At 39.4% G+C, this 25,605-nt stretch overlaps 1 protein-coding gene across 3 annotated transcripts in view; it reads left to right on the top strand.

Annotated features, from left to right (window-relative positions):
* CACHD1 (cache domain containing 1) overlaps positions 1-25,605 on the top strand; it is a 209,342-nt gene that overhangs the window by 98,641 nt on the left and 85,096 nt on the right. For all 3 annotated transcript variants that reach the window (XM_081057953.1, XM_081057952.1, XM_081057954.1), the window contains one exon: positions 11,022-11,170. In XM_081057953.1, the coding sequence (XP_080914079.1) occupies positions 11,022-11,170 (149 nt within the window). The remainder of the gene's footprint in view (positions 1-11,021; positions 11,171-25,605) is intronic.

Raw genomic sequence — 25,605 nt, 5'->3', positions numbered from 1 at the left:
CCGTGAAGTGCATGCTGGTTCTTCTGCAAAGTCATGGAGAAGTGTCACTGTCACATCACATCCCCTGACACCCTCGTCAGGCACCACCCTCGAGGGGAAGGTGTTAGCAGTGAATTCCACAAACAAACAGCCAATGGAGAGCAGCCGTGCCCTGGTTTTTCTGTTTGCAATCCTCCCTGTCATCAGATAGGGGATGAGAGGACCTTGCTAAATCCAACTGTGAGTTAGAGAATGATATCAGATGCAGCTTGGCAGGGGAACACACAGAATAGTTCAGAAGAGGATATAATAAAATTGTTGTGGTTGAGGCAAATATCCTCATTCCTCTGGTTTGGAACCCACATGGGAAACATAACTTTTTGTTGTTGTTTCTAGCAAGTCTTAATAGCAGTGCATTTCCTGCTAGCAGCCAACATTTGCACCTCATCTAATTGATGTGTGTGAGTGTTGTTGTTTTTTCTTAATTATAGAAAAACAAAAACCTTGTACCTCTGGATTACTTAGAGCCATGAGCCCATATTCTAAAGGCCCCTAGATCTCAGGAGTTGCTTTGTGACTACTCAAGTATCTTGAAACTAAAGCCAAGAAGGGCCTTTTCTATCTACTGAGATAAGCACATTACATGCTGGCTTCATTGTTTGAAGGTAAGACCAGGAGAGAGCATGTTCACTCCAGACTCAGATGATTATGGATGTGCAGGGCCAGTCTTCAACAGCTGAAAAAATGAAGTGTTACAAGATGCTTTCTCTTATACTATTGTTTTCCCTTAGTTTTAAAGGGAATCTATATTGTGAAAATTTGTTATCCAAATATGGAAAACACTAGTGCGTTAGGCGTTGTCTTGAACTGACTTAGTATTTTTTTTGCAATGGGGAGCTAGGAGTGACATACTTACTGTTATTGAGCTCTACTGCCATTAGAAGGACTACGTATCAATGAAGTCATAAAATGACACAGTATGTATTATCTTCCATTGGAAAGGTAAGTCAGGTTAACATGTTATTAAGAAAGGAGAAATAGAGACATCTAGTTTTGTTTTTGTTTTTGTTTTCCCATTGTGTCTCAAGATTGTCTTCCCAGGAATTGGATTGAATAAGTCCTTGGACAGATTGAGGGTAACGAAGTGGTTAGTGGCAGCAGAATTTTGTTTCCCCACTAAGTGTCACCGTTCTACCTCATTGCTGAGCTAATGGATATACTTATTGGCAAATATTTGATAAGTATCGTATCAAAGAGCCTGCAAAGAACCCTAAAGCGTTCTGGTCAGTTGGCCTCTAACTGGAGGCTAGGCCAGGTTTCATCCTTCATTTAAACAGAAAACATTGCCTGAGTCCCTTCAGGATGCCAGGCTCTGAACCAGGTTGTAAGCTGGGTTCAATATGAGGTATTATTTGCATTGGGTGTGGGGAAAATAGTCTGGGCTAGAGAGCAATTGCATGTTCCCAGAGATCTCTCGGCTGATCCTCTAGTTCCTCTAGTGGCCTCCTGTTACTTGGAATGCTTCTAAGTTACACTTGGTGTTTATAGGTTATGTACAGATATTTGTACTCTAAGTAGGAGCTTTACATGGTAAGAGTAAAGAGATTGGGTTTCCTTTTTCCACAATTGAGTGTGACCTTCATAGGCCACCAGAGAATTCCTAAGTTCACGAACCCACGGAGTATTTTCCCCCCTTTCCTCCTTGATTAATATCTTATGCAAACTATCCTCAAAAGTTATGAATTAAATGGTAGAGGTTATTCTGTATGCTGTGGCTCCTGCTCCTCCCCCACTCCCCAATTCTCTCAGCCTCTTGATTCTTTGTAAGGTCAAGTCTAGGTTGAACTTCTTTTTCCTTGTGAAGCAACAGTCTGTAAACTTTCAAGGCCTGAGCACTCGCTTATTTTGTTTTAAAGGAACCTCAGCTCAGAGGCTCCTGTTACAGAGTGAAGTGAGGAGAAGTGGGTTGAAGCCTGCCCTTCCCTTTGTTTCTTTTGTTATGATCTGGTTGTTAAGGGTAGAGTGGGGTGAAAAACAGGGCAAGAGCCCATTGAGCCCTTGAGTTGATAACCTTGGCTTTCAGGAGGCTTGGGTGTGGGTTTCCATGACTCTCCTGGAATACCTAATACAAACTGCTGTCCAAACCAAACCTCACTGTAACCTCTAAAGCAAACCTTGCGATTTGCTTAAAGAGAGAAGCTGCCGCTCTCAACCATTTCTCGGAGCTCAGCCTCCTCGGGTTCTCTGGCATGTCAGCACTTGCCTTCTGTTTTTTCCATTGCACTCTTCCCCAGCTCAGTCACAGGGGCCTCACCTCTCACAGGATTGGGCAGGATTGGGGGTATGTGACCCTGGAGCCCAGACAGCCTTGCACATAAATCTTCCTGGTCCACCTGCAGTTTGTCTGTCAGCAGCTGCCCTGCTTCTCCGCTGGATGTGCTATTCCCACACATCCGTCAGAGAACCCTGGAGCCTCTGCAGGCTATTGGAAATTCAGACTGGCCCTATTCTATTGCTAAGTCTTCATCTATCTTGTTCTACATCATTGCCTGACATGCCCAGGCTCTGCTCTACTGAGTGATTTCATGAAGCCCAAACGAGCAGTGGATGAGCAGCCATATCACACTCTGGCCAATTGCCATAAGAATACCTTTTGTGAGCTGGTGTTCTCTTTTTTGGCAAGACTTACGCCAGAGCAGCTGGTATTACCCCGGAGGCAGGTCAGAAGAGGGTAATAGACAAGCCCAGAAATTCTGTTGGGCTTGAACCAAATACAAGCAATATTCATAGGTTATCTGCCCTTTTCTAGAACTGGAAGAAAATTTTTTGAATATGGCAAACAATAGTATATTGTGTGAGAGCAAATGAACACAGTAATGATCCCTTTTAAGTTTCTTCTAGATGCTAGGCACTGTATTAAATGAAAATGCATAATGCAATGGTTCAAAAGCATGGACTTGATCTAATTATTCTATCATGAATAATCTATCGTCACCATCTATGTAACCATGACCAAGAGTTGTGAGGATTAAAAGACATGTAAAGTTTCACTTTCAAAATGCCCGGCACATAGTAAGCAGTCAATAAATGCTAAATATTCTCTTATTGGTTTTATCGGGGAAAATAGAATCCTTGAAGGAGGAAAGATGAATATGAAGTAGGATAGGAGTGGCTCTGATGGTGAGTTACAGGCAATTTTGGAAAAGAAGGGTCTGAGAAGCCTTCAAAGAGGCAAAAATTGGGCTGCTACTGAGACGAATGAGTAGAACTTAAGTAATGTGATCTGGGAGAGTTCACATTTTCCTGCCATTTGGGGGAGCTTGTAGCAGAAAGAAAATAGAGTGGGGATTAGAAGAAATGGTCTCTTTGTTTTCTGAACTTACTCAGCATGAGTTGGGGCACACCACTGAGCCTTGATTTCCTGAGTACCTGCTCTGCTTAGTCCCACGGTTGTTGGACGGCACACATGAGACAAGTCATGTATAAATGCTTTGAAAATGGTAAAATGCGACACAAGAGTGAAGTCATTATGGGTCCTTAGGATTAGAAAGACAGGATTCCAGAAGAATCCCGAGCTACTGAAGACTGTTATTATCTGACTTACATGACAGTGCTTTGGAAGAGGCACTGACAGCCTAGTGAGGTCATAGACCCGTGTTAACACGTCCATCCTGATGCCTTTCCAATCACCGAAAGTAAGTTCCTGGGATCTCCATTCAGACTACCTGAGGCAATACACAAAGTCCTCCAAACAGTAACAATAACGACAATAATAGTAAATTGCAAAACTACAATAGTAAAATAACAGCCACTACCATTTATTTGGGACTTACCATATGTTAGACACTCTGCTAAGTATTTTACAAACATTATTTCTCTTAGTTCTCAAACCACATTATGAGGTGACTATTATTAATTCCCAGTTTAGAGGTAATTAAGTTGAGGTTTAGAGAAATAATTTGCTAGTAAGTGATAGAACTGGATTTAACTCAAATTTATTTGACTCCCCCTTTTTTGAAGTTGAAGCGCCCTTTTGCCATTTTGCTATTACTCTAAGAAAAAAAAAATACCCTCCTCTCCCAGACCTTGTGCCAAGTTTCCTATGGACAATTAAGCATGAGGACGAGTCAGGTGAATAAAATGGTTAATGTTAATGTTCAAGTAGTACCTCTCCTTTTATTTATAGCTCTATTGTTGGAAAATATAGAGCCCCACGTTATTTTCTCTATCACTACTACAGGTGCTTTCTGGTCCAGGCACGAGGGTATGAAAATAAGAATAATGCCTGTAGTTCATCTGGGCCTCATTTATTCATTGTTTCATTTGATCGTCACAATAAGCCTTTGAAAAGAGTGTTATTCCTGTTTTACTCATGAGGGAACTGAGGCTAACGGAAGTCTGAGAACTTGCCCAAAGTCCCAGCTAATAATTGGTCGAGCTGTTTGGGAGATGACAACATTATGAATACAAATAGCAAGAGCAGAACATTTCTTATATCCCAAATAAAGCCTGCCCCAGGAAACAATGAAAATGTATTCTACTTGAACTTTGGAGGGCAGTAGTGTGATGTTCAGAGATGTGAAATATTTATGCTTGCATGTACTGAAAATTATTTCTATGTAACATTTAAATAACCAAATCCTGAAACTTGCTGGCAAGCAAAAAGGTTTATTCTTTAGTAATAAGGCAGGTATTGAAGGACAAGGGGATCAGCTATTAAATTCTTATCACGGCACAAAGGTTTTTGAATGTCAGTGTTAAAGTCTTCTACATCCAACAGGAATTTTGCTATGCATCTTGGGTCCCCTAGGGTACCTTTCTTGTCTGTGCCTGTCAGCTTCATTGTTATGTATTTTAAATAAAGCTTTCCCTAACATTCAAAACTCCTTCCGGCCCTTCCTTTCAAGAAGGAGACCTACATAAAGTGTGTACTATGCCTTTGCATTTTTGTTTCCTTTTACCTTTTTCTAACCGTGTGCCCACCCCTCCCCCAATCTTTAGAACTATAAAGCCAAGGTAAAAAGCTTTAAAAAGAAGCCCCCCCCCCCCCGGGAAGTATGCAAATGACAGAACTGTCTATGGGAAAATTAAGGGAAGTGAAATTCAGCAAGAAAGAAATTCATTGATGTTGTGATGAAACGTTGTCACTGGAGATGATGACAAATTAGAATCCGTTCCCATGGGGACCGGCACGCTACCTCCAGATCATTTGACCCATGGCTGGATGTTGGCTAGCCGAAGAATTGACCCAAAAGATGACAAGATGGTTTTAGTCCCGTTGTCTCATCAGCATTCAGGAACCCCTTAGGGGTTGAAGGGGAGAGGATAAAGAAGGATAAAAGATGAAAGCTTAGCTGTGGAAAGAAAAATGTTTTTAATTACACTGAGGAGGATTGTGGGTCCACCTGTAGCTTTTTGTTGAGAATGTCCTTTGTTTTCTTCTGTCTGCAGGGATCATGGTAGGATACAGACCCAGAATCTCTCTGGCCTCTTGGAAGGGTCCGAGCTAGTAGCCGATCCTCTTCAGTTTAACGGATACATTCAGGGTTTAATCTCTCTGTAGGCTATCTTTAATAGATTCTGTTATGCTTGCCAAGCAACCTGGATTTGACATGCCAAAAGAGATTGCTTTTAGAGAGTGAGAAAAAATACCCCGCAGTGGAGCATGAGTTGAGGTTTCCATAGTGAGTCACTATCGCATGCCTTGTCTGAAGGGCACAGAGAGGTCATCTCAGGCAGTGGGGTCCAGGGAGGCCAGGGCACCCCCTTTGAATGAAGAGCCCCTAAAGTTCCATATGCCTTTCAGTTCCTTCACTTGTGAAATGGGAATTACAATTTCATCTTAACCCTGTGATGGCAGATAAACTCAGGTGAAAATCCAAAGGAAAATAGGAAATTCTGAAATTCACTTCCTGAAGGACAGGAATAGTCATCCACTCTGTTCTGTTTCTATTCATAGGTTGTGAACAAAGGAACAAACACCCAGGAGTAATTAGAATAATTTAAGGTAGTTTGATATAATTTATACCACAGTAGTCAGGTAATAATCAGTAGGCATCGTTTTTTGAGTATATTGTTTTAAATTTGGCCCTACCCCTTTTTTATACTGGTGGTAGAAGAATTCAGCAGTTCTCAACTTCCTCGATGTCTTGATTTTCATTGGAATTATGAAGAATTCTAAATAAAATCATATTAATTTTTAAAACTCTAATTCTTACTGTAAAGTACTGAGACTGTGTATGGCTTATGGTGTTCTGCTAAGAATTTCACAGCATTTGTTAAATGGGTTTGAAAAGGAATGTGGGAGTAGGTTGTCAGTCTGTGTATATTACAAAGAGAAGCAGTGTTTCATCAAGGTTGAAAGCTTCGTTTCTGAAGTTCGAGTACTATTGGGTTTGGATCCCAGCTCTACTACTTACTAGCTTTGTGACCTTGAGCAAGTTATTTAACCTTCAGTGTCCACTTCTGGAAAATGGAAATGCATACGTTATAGGATTCCTTTAAAGATTAAGTTGATATATGCGTATAAGGTGCTTAGAATAGTTCCCCCCAAAGAGTTAACACTCAACAATTATTGACAATTATTATGTTTTTGTAAGGATGGCAAGGTGGGGTGTCACAACATGAAAGCTGAGGAGTTTCTCTGACAGAGGTATGAGTCCAAGTGGAGAGAGTTTGCATTTCAGACCTTTTCTCAATTGTCAGTGTGTGTCTGGGCTCTGCTTGCAAGGTACTGCCCCCACTGATGAAGAATGCAGTTTGCGGCCCACCCTAAACAGGAAGCCAAAGGCAGACATGCCCACGGCCCCACCACCCACTTCTGGCAGTGCCCCTCTCCCAATACCAGCCCCTCTCTTGCCCCCCCCCCCCCAAACACATCTTTCCAAGGAACACTTAGTTCCATGGCTAGCCCAGTGGTGAGGGCTCTTTGCTCCTGCTCTGTGCCATGGCTGATTATATTAACAGAAGTTCCATTCCTTACATGCTGTGATTTGTCATATTTTTCATTTTAAGCCGCCATGGCAACTTCTTTTAAATTTGGTATATCTGAAGCTCCATAGCTGAGCAGATGAATACACAGGCTAGACATCACAGTTCTGAGTTTAAAAAAGTGAGTGGGTTCTTTCCCTTATTTTGTCGCTTTAGACCACAAAGTAACCTCATTGTTACAAGATGGCAATACCGACATTGTGGGGTCCTGGTGCCTTCTATATACGGTCAGTACCACTATACAGTAGCTATTATGATTTTCAGAAGAATCCTGAAATCTCTGCAACAGTTGTATAATCCACAAACTCTAATCTGGATAATTCTGATGATTTAGATTCAGTGCATGGATCTGAGCAGCTTTGTTTAGCTTAGCTTCAGTGTTTACCTTAGGATGGAATTCAGCCTGTCCTGGGTGTGCCAGTTACTTGTTGCTGCATAACAAACCACCCCAAATTTAGTGGCATAAACAGCTATATCTTTGTCTATGGATGTTATGGATGAGGCTTTTGGGCCAGGCCCTGCGAGGATCGCTTGTCTCTGCTCTTTGATGTCTGGGGCTTCATCGGGGAAGACAGGGCTGGGTTGACCTGGAAACTTCTTGACTCATATCTGGAGCCTGAGCTGATTGAATCGAAGCCTTGCTCAACTGGAGCTACCAACCAAGCACTGAACTATGGTCTCTGTGTCTTGGACTTCTTCACAACATGGTAGCGGAGAGCATTCCAAAAGAGACAGGTGGAAGCTGCAGGGCCCTTCATGATCTAGCCTTAGAAGTTACATGGAGTTGCTTTCTCCATACTCTGCTGGGAGAAACCATTATGAGCCTACCCATATTCAAGAAGTGGGAGTAGAAGGAACGTAAGCCTCACCTCGCAGTGGGAAGGAGTGGCAAAGAATGGCAGCAAATTTTTATAAAATTACTGGAATTATGGCTCCTATCTAGGGACATGTTAGGTCTTCTGACTTCTACCTATAGCAAAACAGGCCATGCAGTCTTCTCTATTGCAACTACTTAACTCTGCTGTTGTATAATGAAAGCAGCCATAAATGATATGTAAACAAATGACTGTTTCAATAAAACTTTATTTATGAACTGACATTTGAATTTCCTGTAGTTAAGTATCAAAATGGCTTTTTAAAGTAAAGTCATTTAAGAATGTAAGAGTCGGGGTGGCCGGTTAGCTCAGTTGGTTAGAGTGCAGTGCTCTTAACACCAGGGTTGCCGGTTCGATCCTCACATGGGCCAGTGTGAGCTGCGCCCTCCACAACTAGATTGAAACAACTACTTGACTAGGAGCTGATGGGTCCTGGGAAAACACACTTAAATAAAAAAATGTTTTGGGGGAAAAAAAGCTACCTGGAATCAGAGCTAGTTCCTGCTCTTGAGAATCTCATAGTCTAGTAAAGAAAATTGAGATTTAAAAAAACACACATGTATATACATTTTAAAAATAAATTTTAAAAAAGAGTAAGAGTCATTCCTATCTCCTACAAAAATAGGCTTTGGCCAGATTGGAGTATCATTAGCCAGATCTGACTGTCTTTAAAGTTCGAATTCTCCAACTATAGAAGAAACACATGGGTATTTCTCATGCGTTTGTATGTGTGTGTTTCTATGTATGGGAGAGAAAGGAAATGATTACAAATTCCATTTTCACTGTAGAAGTGAATTTGTGAAGATATTATTTGGAAGTTCATGTCTCTCAAGTACATCTTATCTTTATACTGTTACAGAATATTTGTTCCTAAGGACAATGAAAGACTACACTCTTGATACTTGTAGGTGAAAAATTAATGGTATTTTATTTCAGAACCTAAAGAGAAAAGATACAACCTCGTCTTGATGAAGTTTCCAGAAATACGTATTGTTGTATATTTGTAAAATAAGCATCCCATGCTTTTTAAAGAGGTTGTTGATCCTTAGACCAAATGATTAATAACTCTCAGGGGTCAAATATTTTTGACCTTTATTAATTCATTAAATATTTTTTGTCTACCTACAATACCAAGCAGTGAGCTCAGTGCTGAAGATAAAGAGATGAACAAGCACTTATATGTAGTGCCTGCCCTTGCAGAGCATGCAGTCTAGTGGGATAACCAGATGTTAAATACATAATAGTATTAAAGTGTAATATGAATTATGAGGGGGAATGCTGGGCATATGGGAATGTACATTAGGTTTTAAGCTGGAACCTGTTACTCTGTCTTTCATCCCCAACTACCCGTTGAAGATTAGAGTCTGGGAAAAAAGGCTTGTTATGTTAGTGCAAACTGCTGTTTAAAAATCATGTCAGCACATCTCCTGATAAGGAGTGAAGAGTCCTATTTCTGTATTTGAGCTATGTTTTTAAAAACTGCAGGCCTCTTTCACATTACTTTGGGAAAGGAAAAACAAAGAACAAAGTAAAAATTCATAAATACTGGAATTTGGTAGATTTTTTTTTTCCCGTTAAGGTACTATTTTGGGTAACTGGAGAACTAACCTAGAGGAACAATTTGAGACCAATTGGCTGAGTTACAAATTGGGATAATTATCTTTGATTTTTCTCTGCACTAGGTTTTCTCAAATGGGCCCCTATTGACATTTGGGGCTGTGTAATTCTTGGTTATGGAAGCTGTCCTGTGTATCCTGGCCTCCACCCACTAGATGCCAGTAGCACTCTCCACCAAGTAGTAACAACCGAAATTGTATCCAAACTTTGCCAAATGTCCCCTAGGCGGGGCAAAATCGCTAGGGGTCTAAATTAAGATGGGAAATTAAACGGTGTCTGGACATTTTATTTTAAAAACACCCCAACGAGAAAAAAGATACGTTTTTTGTTTCAGTGAAAACTCTAGCTCAAGGAGTCAAATTGCAGATGGACTTAATTTTTGAGACACACATTCCTCCTTTGAAAATGCTGAAATGAATTTAGATAACCCATTATCAAATTAAAGATTACATTCATGTTCTTATGTGCAGAAATTTTTTTAAACATTATAGTGTGTGCAATACTTAGCAAGGCTGAGAGCCTCAGTTACTTAATTGACCCTCGTGAAAGTTCCCAAATATCATTGGAATAAAATCAAATTTTTAAATTGGCTTGAAAATAACAAATGAAGATATTTTGATTTGGTTCCATGATCTTAGCCTGTAAGCTATTAAATTGCATGAGATGCATGACCCAAAGGAGATGAGTAGTTTTCCTCTCGCGTGCTGATAATGAATAGCTCCACAAAACCAATTAGCTGTAATTCTATCAGTCATTTCATTGGGGTGACATTCTGTTTAAGGGAAAGAAAAACAACCCGGTTTTCCTTGGAGATCTGTAATTAAGCTGTGATATTTGATGGGAACAATGGAGGAAAAAGCAGTATGCTTATCAATTTGCTTGTGTTATTCCCACATGAAAGTAAATCGTGATGAAGTGTTCCATTCACAGCAGTTAAGAAAGACATTTGTCCATCTTAAAGGTGTAACAGACCAAACAGGAGTATATTTCTAATTGTATATATTTGTATATGGATGTCTGCATTGCACACTCCAGGGATTTGCCCTTCCCATGGAAGATTGTGAATGATGTCCCCTGAAGTTGTGTAACAGGAGACAGTGAATGTCATTTCCCTTCCTTCATGTATTTTCCCCATGAAAATCTATGTGAATCCAGAATGAGAAGTGGGGTTTTTTTCTTCCAATCATATTGTTGCTCTGTAATTCCTAATGACCACTGTCATACCGACAATCATATCAATAGATTTTGTTTTTCTTTTGCAAAGTTTTTTTTTTTTGATCTGTTCTGTTCTACTTCTTGAATTTGAACACATGAGAAGTTCTTAATGCATCATCTATTATAAGACAGAAAATAGTATTTTATTGTTTCTGTGACTTCCAGGCATTTGGTAATTTTTAATCTCAATGTACACGGTGGAATAAGATTTGGATGTGTGTTGTTTGTTTTACCTGAAGTTTAATACATAATAGTATTTGACACAAATTAATTAGCTTATTAGAAAAAGTACAGTGGGTTATTGTCTTGGACTTTCAATTGATTTTGCTCACTATTGTCCCACAGCTAGCCAAAAAAATCCGAGAGAAGTTCAACCGTTATTTGGATGTGGTCAACCGAAACAAGCAAGTTGTAGAAGCATCTTACACGGCTCACCTGACCTCTCCCCTCACTGCAATTCAAGACTGCTGTACTATCCCACCTTCCATGATGGAGTAAGACTTTAACACTTTTTGTTGTTCTTTAAACCGAAATTGAATAGCTTTCCATTTATATTCCAAATACCTGTGTTTGTTTATTGCAAAGTGTATAGTACTCTTATCTTAAATAAGCCCTTTATCATTATATAGACAAGTACTTTTTAAAGAAGTGTGAATCAATATTCTATATCCAGAAAATTTCTGGACCTCCCCCCCTACCCCACTCATCTTTTTGTCATGCTGGAATTCAGGTTCAGACGTATCACATATTGTTTTAGTGTTGGCTAAGTCTAGAAAATTGGAAATATTTTGTCATATGTCAACTAATAAGTCATGAATAAGATAGTCTCACTGATTCTGGTAATTTGCCTAATTTAAGGGAGTGCCTTTTGTCTTTAATAAGAGCAGCAAAAATTTCCATTTCTTACATTAGTGTAGATTCCATATTTAGAACTACAGAGGGAAATGTGCTTCAGATAATACTGAAACAGAATTAGTATCTGTATGGTTGAGGATATTTTTATTTATTGGGCTAGTGATATTTATATCTGGAAGAGTTGTAGGGTCATGTGATGCTGGAAATTGTAGTGGAAAGAACACTTAATTTTATGTTTGACTTGGCCTTTAATTAGCTGTGATCTTAATCAAGTTACTTAATGTGTATTTTTATGCACAATTTTCTATCAGTGGATAACAATCTTTATTATACCAATTTTCTAGGGCGATTTTGAATGAGTAAAAGGTGTTACCATAATTTAAAAATTATATGAGTGTAAATGTTGCCATAATTAGTATGTTGCCATAATTACTCCTCTCTTTGCACAATAAGTGCACTTGAGGCTATGCAAAGGATGGATGCAGCGTAGTTATTTTTAGTGGTTCAATGATGCTTTGCTTCCACAAGCAAGGTTATACTTATTAGAGTTTCTTGGTGGGCCAGGCTAGGTAGGTAGTGGAGCATTCTTAAGATATTTTATTTCTCCATCTATGTGATGTTAACATGATCCTTCTCTCTGGCTTACCCTCTCTGTGGCCTAAAGAAGCTCGTAGTAGTTGTTTACTAAATTAAATGGAAATTATATACAATTTGGAATGAGATTATCTGGATATGAATCCTACCTACAGCACATAACACTCAGATCATCTTGGATAGTTGATGGTTTTGAGTCACCCTGTCTTCACTTCTAAGAGATAATAAATACTTCACAGGATGTCATGAACATTCAGTGGAATCCAATGCGAAAATACTTTGTAATGTTCTGAACACATACTAGCCGTGGCATTTATATACTCACATAGCATAGTGAACATTTCATTTTTTGTTAGGTTTAATGAAAGGAGGTATACTTTTATGTATATAGTTGGCATCAGTAACTTGATGTTGTTGTTGTTGTTGTTGTTTTGACGAGCTTATCTCTTATCTAAAAAGAAATTTGGCGTCCAATTGGGTTTTGAACTGAAGAAAAAAATCCTTTGCAGGACAGAGAGAAAAAGATAGTATAGTAAGATAGATGTCCTTAGAACTAGAATTATGCTTCACCAGGGGTGATTCCTCCCTTCCCCAAGGGACACTTGGCAATGTCTAGCAACATTTTCAGTTGTCCCAGTTGGAAGGTGAGAACAGTTTCTTCTGACATTAGAGGTTGATCACACCCTATAATGCAAGTTAGCCCCTCCCCCAAACAAAGAATTATCTGGCTCAAAATGTTAGCAGTGCAGCGATTGAAAAACCATGGTTTAGAAGATTGGAGATCTTTGTGAATTCTTAAGTGAACCTATTTCTCTAGATAAAACCAAAAGCTAAAATTGACTGGCGTGTATTAATGAATCTATCCCCTATGTCTCCTTCATGACTTGCTCACCTGCTGAATTTCTATCAGTGTTTCAAGTAATAACTCAACCATTTGCCTCTCTCTATATCTTTCTATTACCTCTTTTTTCTCTACTTATTTTCCTTTGCCTGTGGAAGAATTCATTGCTCCCTCCTCTTTGTTCCCACAATAAGTCTCATGCACCTATTCATAGCATAGAACTTGTTGGTGAGTCTGCCTCCCCTGCTGTTCTGGGCAGGGATTACACCTCATCCATTTATACCCCAGCACTTGTCAATTGGGTTTAATTACTATTTGTTGGAATCTTAATTGATTTGAATATGGGGATGAATAAAGGGATGTCCACTCTCAAGAAGTTTAAAAATTATTGGGTGGGGGGGGGCAAATATTGAACTTAATTAGAAATTAGGGGAAAATGTGACACAGCAGAGATGTGGTGGTTCCTGAAAGCAGAGAAATATGCCAGGTGGATGGCATCACAAAAGACTGTAGGAACTTCAGAAGTATGCATCTTATTGGATCTGGTCATTTGTAGGAATATCACAAGAAAATATGCCTTCAATGGTTAGGCTTTCTGCATATCTATGTTCATAAAGATAAACATGTAAAGAAAGTCATTGTAGTGCCATTTAAAATAGAGGAGATTGTAAAGACCCTCAATTTTTAACAATAGGGGGATTAGTTAAGGAAATTATATCATATTATAAAATCGAGATGAAAAAGAGCAGCCATGCTGTAGAAAAGTATTTGCTCACATGTGAAAATGGCCATCCATCCCTCCATACGTACATACATCCATACATTAAAGTGTTTTGGGGTAAAGACAGTGATTTCTGATATGCTGAGATAAGGGCCGAGATCTGAGGTGGACATCCAGGTATTTGGCAAAAACCAGTAGTCTACCTTTTGTTGAACAGTAAAACATAGAATGTAGTTTCTACCCTCCAAGAATTTCTCAGGTTGACATCCAAGAGACTTTGACTGTACTAGAAGAATGCATACATGCTGAGTAGTCAGGTAAGTACGAGAGGCTATTCCACCTTCAGAGGTTAGACTTCTGCATTGAATGTTGAATGGGGTCTCTGGAGCTGTGATGCAGTCTTCTCCCCTCCCTAGTAGTTGACAAAGTTGAGAACTGCCATTTAGAACGAATCTTGTAAAACCAGGGCCGTCCTGACTATAAAGTTGGGTAATCAGAAGATATACAGATGAGCGAATGACAGGTTCCCTCTGGCACCATATTAAAGAGATACCTGATGACACCTGTTTGCAGCAGAAGGTGGCAAGTGACAACTACCATTCCCTTAACTGGGTCTTCTTGTCTGAGAATTTAGCTCACTTTCTAGGGGCATGTGTATAGGAATTTTTGGAGGGAACTCTATGCTGATGCTTTTCTAGCCATTGGCTGAGCAATCACACTTTCTAAAATTATAATACTCTGACCTTTTTAATGAAGATTCAAAGATGGAAAGAGTTAATAGTAAGTTATTGGGGGAAACCAGGGTAAGAACACTGAGCTGCCTTTGTTCCAGTCCCTCATAAGACACTCATCTGTATTTTGTAACTGTGGTGGTATTTTACCAAACACATTTTCGGTTCTCTCTTTACTATATTCCAATCCCTCCAAAAATGTCTACATTTTGAATCACAGGGAGTTCATGTTGGAGTTAATTACAACAGGGAAAATTTCAAGTCTTGGGAAGCAATTTAAGGGCATGACTAAAAATAATTTGTGTTTTAAATGCCAGGCAGATTTGCTTTTGAACCATCCCTCTTTCACTCACAATTTGACCTTGGGAAGTCACTTCATTCTGCACCTCAGTTTCCGTATCAGTGAGATGAGAATAATGATGGTACCTACCTCACAGGGTCATTGTAGGGAGATGATTTTAGGTCATAACGTTTTTGTTTGATAATTATGTGTTTCAATATTATCCTCTATGTCAGGGGATCCTGTTTTTTCTTTTAGGGCAATCACATAGCTTCTGTTTGAAAATAAATATACCTAAATTTTTTAAAACATGAATTCATTTAAATAAAAATTATATGAAGTGAATGTGACCAGAATTTTGAAGGCGACATATAGTAATGTAATGACTGAAGTTTATGAAAAATGGACTCAAGAGTATGGCTAAAGTCCTTCCAAACTATAAGATTTTATAGTTCTACAAAGCAAAGTATCTGGCCACATGCATATGTATTAATACAGCCATTACAGTAAACATAAGCAGTTGGACTGGAGATAAAGGATCTCCAGTCTTACATCTGGATCTTGTCCATTCTTAAACATACGGGCGCTGTAAACATTTTCTAAAACTCAGCCCTGGCCCTGTGGCACTCTAGCTACTCATTACTCTCATCTTAAGTGCCTGTGGCCTATTTGACCTTGCTGCTTTTCCAAATGTATTGAAGAAAAGTTAGTACTAGGACAATATTTGTATAAGTGATTTTAACCAATGGCTAATTTGCACTTTTTGTTTTATGCCTAGAATTTCATTTCTACTGATTTATAATCAATATTTGGGTTTTCTCACTAAGGCTTATTAATGCATATTTAAAAAAAATAAAGTGCCCAGTGCTGGAGAGGGAGAGGCTCTGGGGACAGAGTCCAGAGAGCAGTTTCCAGGCTCTCAGCCTCACGTGGAAAGGTGCTGGCTCAGGCAGTAGATGGCCATCAACTGTAATCAGATGGCCATCTGTTGTGTCTGGTTGGCCATCAGCTGTTACCAGTTAGCCATTGGCCACTAATATAACTGCCGTGGCTATGCTAGGGGGTCGGTTGGTTGGCAGAGAAGCAGATGGCTGATTGTGCATCGTGTGGAGCCTGATTCCTGTGTCTCCCACCAGCCGCCAGCGAGAAATAGTGGCATGAACCCCCTACCTATGGCTCCGTTGGTGTTCCTTTTTGGCTTCACCATATCCTGCGTTCTTGTGTGGGGAACAGGACCAGAGAACCCTCATGACAGGGGCTTTCAAGCATTCTTTTATAGAGCATTCTGCAGCGTACACCCTGAAGGTTATGCTATGATGACAACAGAGAGAACCTGCAAAGCAGCAGAAAATTGATTTTTCAGATGATTTTGATACTTGCCTTTTCAGACCAGTCAGCTCTTACCATTCTTACTCAGAAGTTAATTATTTTGTACGGGGCCCTGCATAGCGATTAGGCATTCCGTCATTGTTTGCTGAAGGAATGATCTGAAGATTCTCTACTATGGGGGAAAAAATACACAGGTTAAGGCTTAATCTAAGACAAACTCATTTTCAATGGTACCACTTAAAATAACAGAATATTGAGAACAAGTTAATTTATTCATGTAATTTAATGAACAGCTCCCTTTGTTTTGTATCGGGTCAGCTGATGAGGGTGCACAAGAACTGGGGCACTCCCACAGGAAGTGCACAGACACACAAACGCAGAAGTACACTCACAGACTATATCTGGCCTACAGATGTGTTTGTCTGTAGTTTTAAAGGTTTTTAAATTTCTAAGGTTTAAAATCTGTTTGCCACCATTTAAAGATTGAGAGACTTACACATGTTAAAAATCGAAATTTATGTCTTCTCTGAAATCAGAAGATCTGGCAATCGTGGGTTTCTCTGCCTTTGCTCTGGGCAGTAGCTTTTGTGAAGAGCAGCTCCCCTTTGGAAGACAGGCATGCATTCTTCCATGCACCGTAGTTCCCAGTAGTCCATGTTGTATGATACCCGACCCATTCCCCTGACTTTCATCTCCTGCTTGGCCCACATCAGCATGGGAGTTTGTAACTCACGATCTAAAAGGACTATAATGTTAATAAATTTGACTTAAGAAAATGTCTTGTCCATGTGCATTCTCAGTCTCTCAAGCTTAAAAAATATAGTTCCTTTATGCATAACACTAAGAATATCTACCCCGGAAATCTGGCTTGCCACAGAGATGGAATTCTGCTGTGTGCGTCTTAAGCTATTGTTTATAGTCAGCAAGTCCTGTTGACCCTTGGCTTTTACATAAACCAATCAATAATTTTTTCTTCCACACGTCTTAATCCATTTCCTCCCTTCCCCAATCTCTTCTACAGATGTTCCTGCCTGGTAGCATTCTTATATTTTATTTTTTGATGTCACTATTTAAGAAGAAGGGAACAGATGTCACTGTTTAAGAAGAAGTAAACTATGGGAGGAAATACTGGGAAGATAAAACTAGATTTTTATTTGTGTGTGTGTCTCTAAGTGGGATTCAGTGCTGTTAATCTCACTCAGTTAATGCTTATTAGTTGGCTAATCATGGTAGGAATTGGCATGAAGTCATCTAGACCAAGTTGGTGATGAGCAAAGTGATACGCTGGTGGAGGTAGCGGAAGTAAGCAACCTGTTTCCAAGGCTCTCTGAAGCCAGCCACCTGGAAGTAGCTCTACAGAGACTTCTTTCACATTCTTCAGAGGAGACTTTCAAAGCTTCACTGATTCTCCAAAATGAAGAAACTCTTGGAACCATTGTCAAATTGGATTCCTGTTATTTTACAAGTTGCTCTTTGAGTTGGGACATCCACAGAGGTTGATACAGTCACTGGGAAGGCAGATAGTACTCATCTCATTTTCTGAGAACCCAAATTTAATGCATCCCCAGCTGGTGCCCATTAGAACTGTATGATTCAGGAGCCAGGTCTCATCAGTCAGACTGTTGGGGGTATTGTGCTGTCGGCAAAGCAACTGGCATGGGTTCTGACGAAGGACACAGGCCCCTGATTACAATTCTCATGAATAGCTACTGTCATAACCCTCTGTATTACTCACGGTTCTTCAGAGAAACAACCAATAGAGTGAGAGATTGATTTTAAGGAATTGGGTCACGTGATTGTGAAGGTGCAAGTCCAAAATCTGCAGGGTAGCCCAGCAGGCTGGAGACTAAGGGAAGAGTTGCAGTTTTAGTCTGATGGCAGAGTTCCTTGCTTGGGGGAGGTCCGTCTTTTTTCTGTTAGGTCCTTCAGTTAATTGGATGAGTCCCATCCACTGATCTCATCCCCTAAATTCCTTCAAAGAAACATCCAGAATGGTATTTGACCAAATATCTGGGTACCGTGGCCCAACCAAATTGACACTAAAATTAGTCATCACACCCTCTCAAAGAAAGGACAGAAAATTGGGCTGCAAAAACCTACCATTGAAGTTAAATTTTTATTAACACTCCGATTTAGACTGGAGGATGCTAGACTCTTTCCTTGGAGCTTTCAGAGCTAGAGGCCTCCATTCCCTGATTTCAAACTATATTACAAAGCTCTAGTAATCAAAACAGTATGATTTTAAAAACAGATACATAGATTAATGGAACATAATAGAGAGCCCAGAATAAACCATACATATATGGTCAATTCATTTACGATCAAGGAGTCAAGGACAAAAGATGGGGAAGGCACAATCTCTTAAATAAATGGTGTTGGGAAAACTGGACCACTGTCTTATACCATACACAAAAATCAACTCAAAATGGATTAAAGACTTGAATGTAAGACCTGAAACCGTAAGATTCCTAGAAGAAAGCATAAACAGTAAGCTCCTTGACATCAGTCTCAGCCAAGAATTTTTGGATCTGACTCCAAAAGCAAAAATAAACAAGTGGGACTACATCAAACTAAATCAACAAAATGAAAACGCATCCTACTGAATGGGAGAAAATTTTTGCAAGTCGTGTAACTGATAAGGGGTTAATATCCAAAAATATACAAGGAACTCATACAACTGAGTAGCAATAAAACAAACAATCTGATTAAAAAATGGGCAAAGGATCTGAACAGACATTTTCCCAAAGACATACAGATGGTCAACAGGTACAGGAAAAGACGTTCAACATCACTAACCATCAGGGAAATGCAAACCAAAACCACAAAGAGATGTCAACCTCATACTTGTCAGAATAGCTGTCATCAATAAATCAACAAACAACAAGTGTTGGCGAGGGTATGGAGAAAGGGAACCCTTGTGCACTGTTGGTGGGGATGTAAATTGGTGCACCAACGATGCAAAACAGTATGGCGGTTCCTAAAAAAATTAGAACTACCATATGATCCAGCAATTCCACTTTAGAGTATTTATCCAAAGGAAACAAAAACACTTAACTCGAAAAGATATCTGCACCCCATGTTCACTGCAGCGTTATTTACAATAGCCAAGATATGGAAACAATCTAAGTGTCCATAGATGGCTGAATGGATAAAGAAGTTGCGGAGTGTGTGTGTGTGTGTGTGTGTGTGTGTGTGTGTGTGTGTGTGTGTGTGTATTTCAGACAGAAAGAATGAAATCTTGCCATTTGCAACAATGTGGTTAGACTTTGAGGACATTATGCTAAGTGAAATAAGTCAGACGGAGAAAGACAAATACTTTATGATCTCACTTATGTGGAATCTTTAAAAAAAACAAAACACCAAGCTCATAGATACAAAGAACAGGTTAGTGGGGGTAAAGGGCAGCAAAAAGAGTTAAGGGGGTCAAAGAGTACAAATTTCCAGTTACAAAATAAGTTATGGGGGTGTAATGTACAGCATGGCAAATGTAGTTAACGATACTATATTGCGTATCTGAAAGTTCCTAAGAGAGTGGATCTTAAAAGTCCTCATAACAGGGAAAATTTTATAACTATGTATGGTGACGAGTGTTACCTAGACTTATTGTAGTGAGCGTTTTGCAACATGTACAAACATCGAATCATTATGTTGTACACTAAAAACTAATATGATGTTATATCTCAATTATACCTCTATTAAAAACAGTTAAAACTCATGTTGATGGGCTACCTGGAAAGGAATCTTAGCATTTGAGTAATCATTTTTCCATCTAAATTGGTTGTGCGTTGGGTGCCATCATTTAGATGTTGCGCAAATTTCTGTATTCACATTTGAAGGTCTTTAAGTATTATCGACATCATGGAGCCAGAAATAAGTTACTTAGAGAGTTATTTTCAATTGTGATGATTAACATCCTGACCCATAATGTTCAAATTCCTGTACTAAGCTCTCTTTAGGGATTTAGCTTCAGGTCAGGCTTTCGTGTTTTCTTTTGTTTAATTCAAACTCAAACATGAGCTTTCTTTCATTTTTAAGAGAAGGCAAGCTTCTTTAATTCTTTTTTTTTTTTTAATCAACTCAGTCTCTACCATAGTGGAAAAAAAACCTTAAGCAGTAAAGATAGTTTTCCTTTCAGTTGAAGTTCAGTTATGATGCAGATTTTATCATGGTAATATAGTACTAAGCCTAGATGGGCCTCAGCTCTGCCACTTTGCTGTTCACTTAACCTCTTTGGTCCTCAGTTTCCTCAATTGTAAAATGAGCAGTTTGAACTATACTCCAGAGACCAAACTCTCAAGCTTCGTTAACTTTCTCCCTCAGCTTTCTCAGAAGGTTTGTTTTTCACTAGAGCCATTTGTCATTATAGGCACCTTTTTCTGCTGCCCAAATTTGGGCATTCTGGAGTTCATGAGGGAATTTGCTTTCATTTTTTGACAGTTACCTAGGAGGGGGGAAAAATATTATGCAGCAAGGCCTAAAGAGGTTAAATCACTCATTCATTCATTCATTCATTCATTCATTCATTCAAAGAATGATCATTTGTGGAATGGTCAATGGGAGCATCAGTTCAGCTAACTGGTGAAGTGGTAAAACAATTTGAATATATGAGGATATAGAGGAAGTGGTTTCCAAGAGAGAAGAGTCAATATGAAGAAAACTCAGTGGCTGGAAATGGCCCGGAACAGCGAAGCATACACGAGAAGTCTGGAGCAAGTGATGGAAGAGGCAGCTGAGAAGTTGGAGTAATACCAGATCACAGAGACGTCCAAATGTTAGATAGAAGCATTTCGGTTTATTCAGGAGACTTTAGGCTCTGTAAATGAAGTAAAGGACAATGTCCTTCTCTTACTTCTATGTCTTTACTGTCTAACACGTAGTAGACACCAATAAATATTGGTTGCTTGAATGAGATAATTAATTTAAGATTTTTGAGAAAGGGAATGAAATGATGAGACATGAGCTTTAAGAGGATTTTACTTGTCAGCCGTGTAACAACTAAAAGAGCGAGTCTGATTTCATTTAAATACGGAAGGAGGAAGAAGGGGCCTGAACTTGGCTGTTGGTACCCACTATGCTTGGTGCTGGAAGAAGGAGGAATCAAAGGTTTCTAAGGCAGATTCTGAGTAACTACGGCAGTGGTTGATACCAGGTTCTAAGGCATATTTTCACTTTGTTTGGCTTCTCATCATTCTTCTTAGTTACATTTAAGTTCAGGGACTCTGTCGGATTTAACTTTGTGTTTAATACCTTGCTTGAACAGGTCCTCAATAAATACAAGGTGTGATCACAAATACAGTAAATGTTTAAATAAAAGACACATTGCCATTAATCCCCCTCGGAATACTTCCCGTCACTTTGAACACACTTATCCCATCATTCTTGCCACTTTTGGAAGCAGTTCTGGAAGTCCTCTTTCCTGAGCATCTTTAGTTGCACTGGAAGGGCTGTCTCAATGTATGAATTGAGTGAAAACGTTTTCCTTTCATGCTCGTTTTGACTTTGGGGAAGAGCCAGAAGTCGCACGGTGCCAGATCCGATAAGTAAGGTAGATGAGGACACACCATAATGTTTTTATTTGACAGAAATTGCGATGTGTGACACAAAGTGTTGTAATGATGCAGGATGAAGTAAAGACACTCACGAAAGAGGACTTCCAGAACTGCTTCAGACAGTGGCAAGAACAATGGGTTTAGTGTGTTTGAAGCAAGGGGGAATAATGGCAATATGTCTTTTACTGTAATGAATTATTTTTAAACATTCACTGTATTTTTCTATCACACCTCGTATTTGCTGAAGGAGTTACTCCATGGTAGCAAATCTGATTTGTCTTTACTTTTTGAGGACTGGTAGTTACGATGAAGTCAGAATTACTGAGTTACTTTACTTCTAGGCAGAAATTCAAGTATGTTTATGCCCATTCATAAGAGTTATTCCATTGTTGTAAGGCCTGATAGGAAACGGAAGTTGATATTGACTTAGTTATCTCAGTTATCAGATTTTGTCATTAATAATAGTGGATATGAATAATTATTATTATAATATTAATAATTGATTGTATGCACAGTGAATTTAAAAACACAAAATGTCCAAATACCTACGTATACAGTAATCTGCAGGGGAAACATTCCAAGACCCCCAGTGGGTGCCTGAAACCAAGGGTAGTTCTAAACCCTATATATACTATGTTTTTTCCTATACATACATACTGGGTTGGTGCAAAAGTAATTGCGGTTTTTGTAATTATTTTTAACCTTTTGAACCGCAACTACTTTTGCACCAACCTAATACGATAAAAATTTAAGTATAAATACGGCACCCTCAGAGATTACCAGCAATAGCTAGTAATAAAACAGTATGATTATAACAATATACTATAATAAAGCTATGTGCACATGGTTGCTTGTTTCAGGGATCCCTTGCTGAAGTCTCGTAGACAGGCGCAGTGCCTTCTGGTGCCACACACTATTGTCAGTCGGAACACATTTTCTGTTCACGTCTTCCACCTACAAATTTAATGCCTTTTCTATCTTAACTAAGCATTGACCCTGCACGGTGGTCCTCACTTGTGCAGTTTGAGATATGATAGCCAAACTAGCACGAATTTCTTTTTCTTTCTTCACAATTTCCAGGAGAGAAGATTCGTTCTTACCATAGATCTTAGCAACCTCAGCACAATGTTTATTCTTTCCTTATTAAGTCAAGAACGTTCCCTTTTTCACTCAGAGGAAGTACTTTATGGCTTCTCTTGGGCTTCTCCAGTTTGCCAGCGTCACTACTCATGTGCTTGGGGAAGCCTTATCACGTAAAATCAGGGTGACTAGGCAGGTGATCTGACAACCGAGATGGTACTCAGTGAATATTGGGCAGGTAGCGTCTACAGCGTAGACATGCTGGACAAAGGGATGTTTTACGGTCCCAGGCGGGAAGGAATGAGAAGGCACAGATGTCATCATGGTCCTCAGAACGGCATGCCATTTAAAGCTTATGAATTATGTATTGAGTTGTTTATCTCTGGAATTTTTCCATCTAATATTTTCAGACTGCAGTTGACCACAGGTAACAGAAACCGCAGAAAGCAAACCACGGATGGGGGTGGGGGGAGGGGCGGGAAACCACTGTTCCACTGCATATCATTTCCAACTCAACTTGTCTGTGTCGTGTTCAAGGCAGTTCATGTGTAAGACATTGTACTAGAAACTGTCTGATAGACATGGGTGACTAAAACACTTTGTACCTTCCGGGGCTCATAGGACATACTTACTTAGAGTCAGCTAAGGCAGACTGTATCAAGCGTCATGGAAGAAATCTAAAGACTCTTTTAAACGAGAAAGATTATGAACAGAGGCTTCTGAGCACTCTGGCTGGATGGAGAAGTGGCAGTTGAGGCCGTGAAGAGTGGAACTTCTGCAGATAAATCTGGGGGAAAGATGCTTCAGACCGGAAAAACAGCAAGCACCCCCAAAGCATTGAGGGTGGGGAGGTGGAATTCACAGCTGGAGTTGTGGACAAGAGATGCACTATGGTGGACTCCAAATCTGTAATCGACTGGACAAACTTCTCTCGGTAAACAGTATGTTTCAAAGCAAGGTCTGTGGTCAGGTCTGTGATTTGAGCAGACTAATTAGTTGGCAAGTGAAGGATAAATTACACTGCACTTGTGGTGGAAAGGCATGTTGCTTGTCAAGTTGGGCCATCCTAATAATCCAGGAGAAAAGTAATGACACCTCAAGGAAGGATTGTAGAAAGCAAAAGATGTCCAGCGTGGTGGTGGGTTACATGGAATCCACCCACTAGTTTTTACTAGAGATTTGGGTGGGAAGGAAGATTCTAATAGATGGTTCTAAATTTGAAATTGAACATCTCTGGACAGGAATCTATTAATTAAAGAGTGACATTCAGAGCAAAAGATTTTTAAGAGGAAGATGACGAATTCAGTATAAACCTGCTGATTTTAATTTTGAATTGCATGTGGATCATTCTTGGGAGGTGTTTGGCAAGCAGTTGAGATTAGCATCTCACCTGTAGCATTATTTTATTTTCATCCCGCAAATATTTTCACCCACATAACCATGTTCTGTGCATGGCAGTTCAGGAGAGAGGGCAAAGTTGAAATGTATAGTATTAATGTGCTACTGCATAAATGATTTTGTATAAAATTATGTTTCTAGACATAACAGCTGACCTACATGTGGGCAACTCCTATTTTCCCAGCCCTATTTTAAGGTAGTGCGCATGAAAAAATGATGTAAAACATTTAACTGTATATACATTTTATTTTTGATAATTACTGTTTTTCTGAAAAATAAAGCACTGGGACTTAGGCACTTTTGCACTTATGACTCTTGTTCTTTTAGTGTCACAAGGTCAAATAATATGACAAGCTTGATTCTTGACAACCGAGTTTGATTTTATTGCAGGTCCTGTTCACTCCCCAGTAAGATGTGGCTTTGCTTTTAAAGTACTGTATGGTGAATCTGTTTTTCAAGTCATTCTCCCTGCTTTATCTCAAACTTTCATCTCCAATCCCTTTAAAAATTATGATTACCTGCAGGCAGGCGTAACGTTATAGGTACAATCTTTATGGCTATTGGTACCGGAAGGACTTGAGTTGAGCTCAAAATCTAACAAAGATTTTGCAGAAAACTTTACATTTCAGAAAGTCTACTCAGTTAACATTGCTTATGTAAAAGAGTTATGTATGTTTATACTTCAGTAAAATACTCTCTTATGCTTTTCCTTCTGTAAACATTATTTTACTTACATTAGATTCTTCATATGATTCTCTCAACAACCGTGGTTTGGTAGACACTATCGTCTCCCACCCCCCACCCCCATTTTGCCAGTGAGGAAGTCGGCTCAGAGAGGTTGTGTCGGGCCTCAAGGGAGCTGGGTTTGGAATCTAGGTTTCCTGACTCCAAATCATCTTTTCTTTTAACGATAAAATATTTTGGCCAGTAGTAAAATTAGAATTGCTTATCTGCCAATGGAAACGCTGAACTATATATGCCTTCTTGGAATTTCACTTAAGGCTATTGTATGATCCTCTGAAGGTCTCAGTTGATTGAATATAATTCTCCCATAGTCTGGTTAGTTTGTTTCTAAGTCTTAAAAAACATGTTCCTGCAATTTGTATCTTCCAGATAGATAGATAGAGAAAGAGAGAGAGAGAGAGAGAGAGAGAGAGAGAGAGAGAGAGAGGATAGATAGATAGATAGATAGATAGATAGATAGATAGATAGATAGAACTATTGATGATCACCCTCCTAGCAGAAAGCACCTGCATTTGGGTCTGCTGACAATCCTGCTTTCTGGATTTTCCTTATGTGACCTTCACTGAAGGGAGGGCAGGAGACCTGCCACTCTGCTTAAAATATGTATTTCACCAGTGGCTTTTACGCAGTTTAGGGAGAGATGGTCCTATGACTTCCTTCCTCCCTCCCTACTTCCCCTCCCTCCTTAAAAATCTGGCCTCTAAAAGAAACTGCCAGCCTTAAGAAATAGACCCTATTGTAGCAGAAGACAAGAAATTTCCCTTGAGCTTTTTAAGTGTTTTAATGTGCAAAAATATCAAAGTGTTT

This window comes from Rhinolophus hipposideros (assembly GCF_964194185.1).
Source record: "Rhinolophus hipposideros genome assembly, chromosome: 8".
Taxonomy (NCBI): Eukaryota; Metazoa; Chordata; class Mammalia; order Chiroptera; family Rhinolophidae; genus Rhinolophus; species Rhinolophus hipposideros.
Note: the sequence above shows the minus strand (reverse complement) of the source record. Positions and strands in the feature narration are given on the sequence as shown.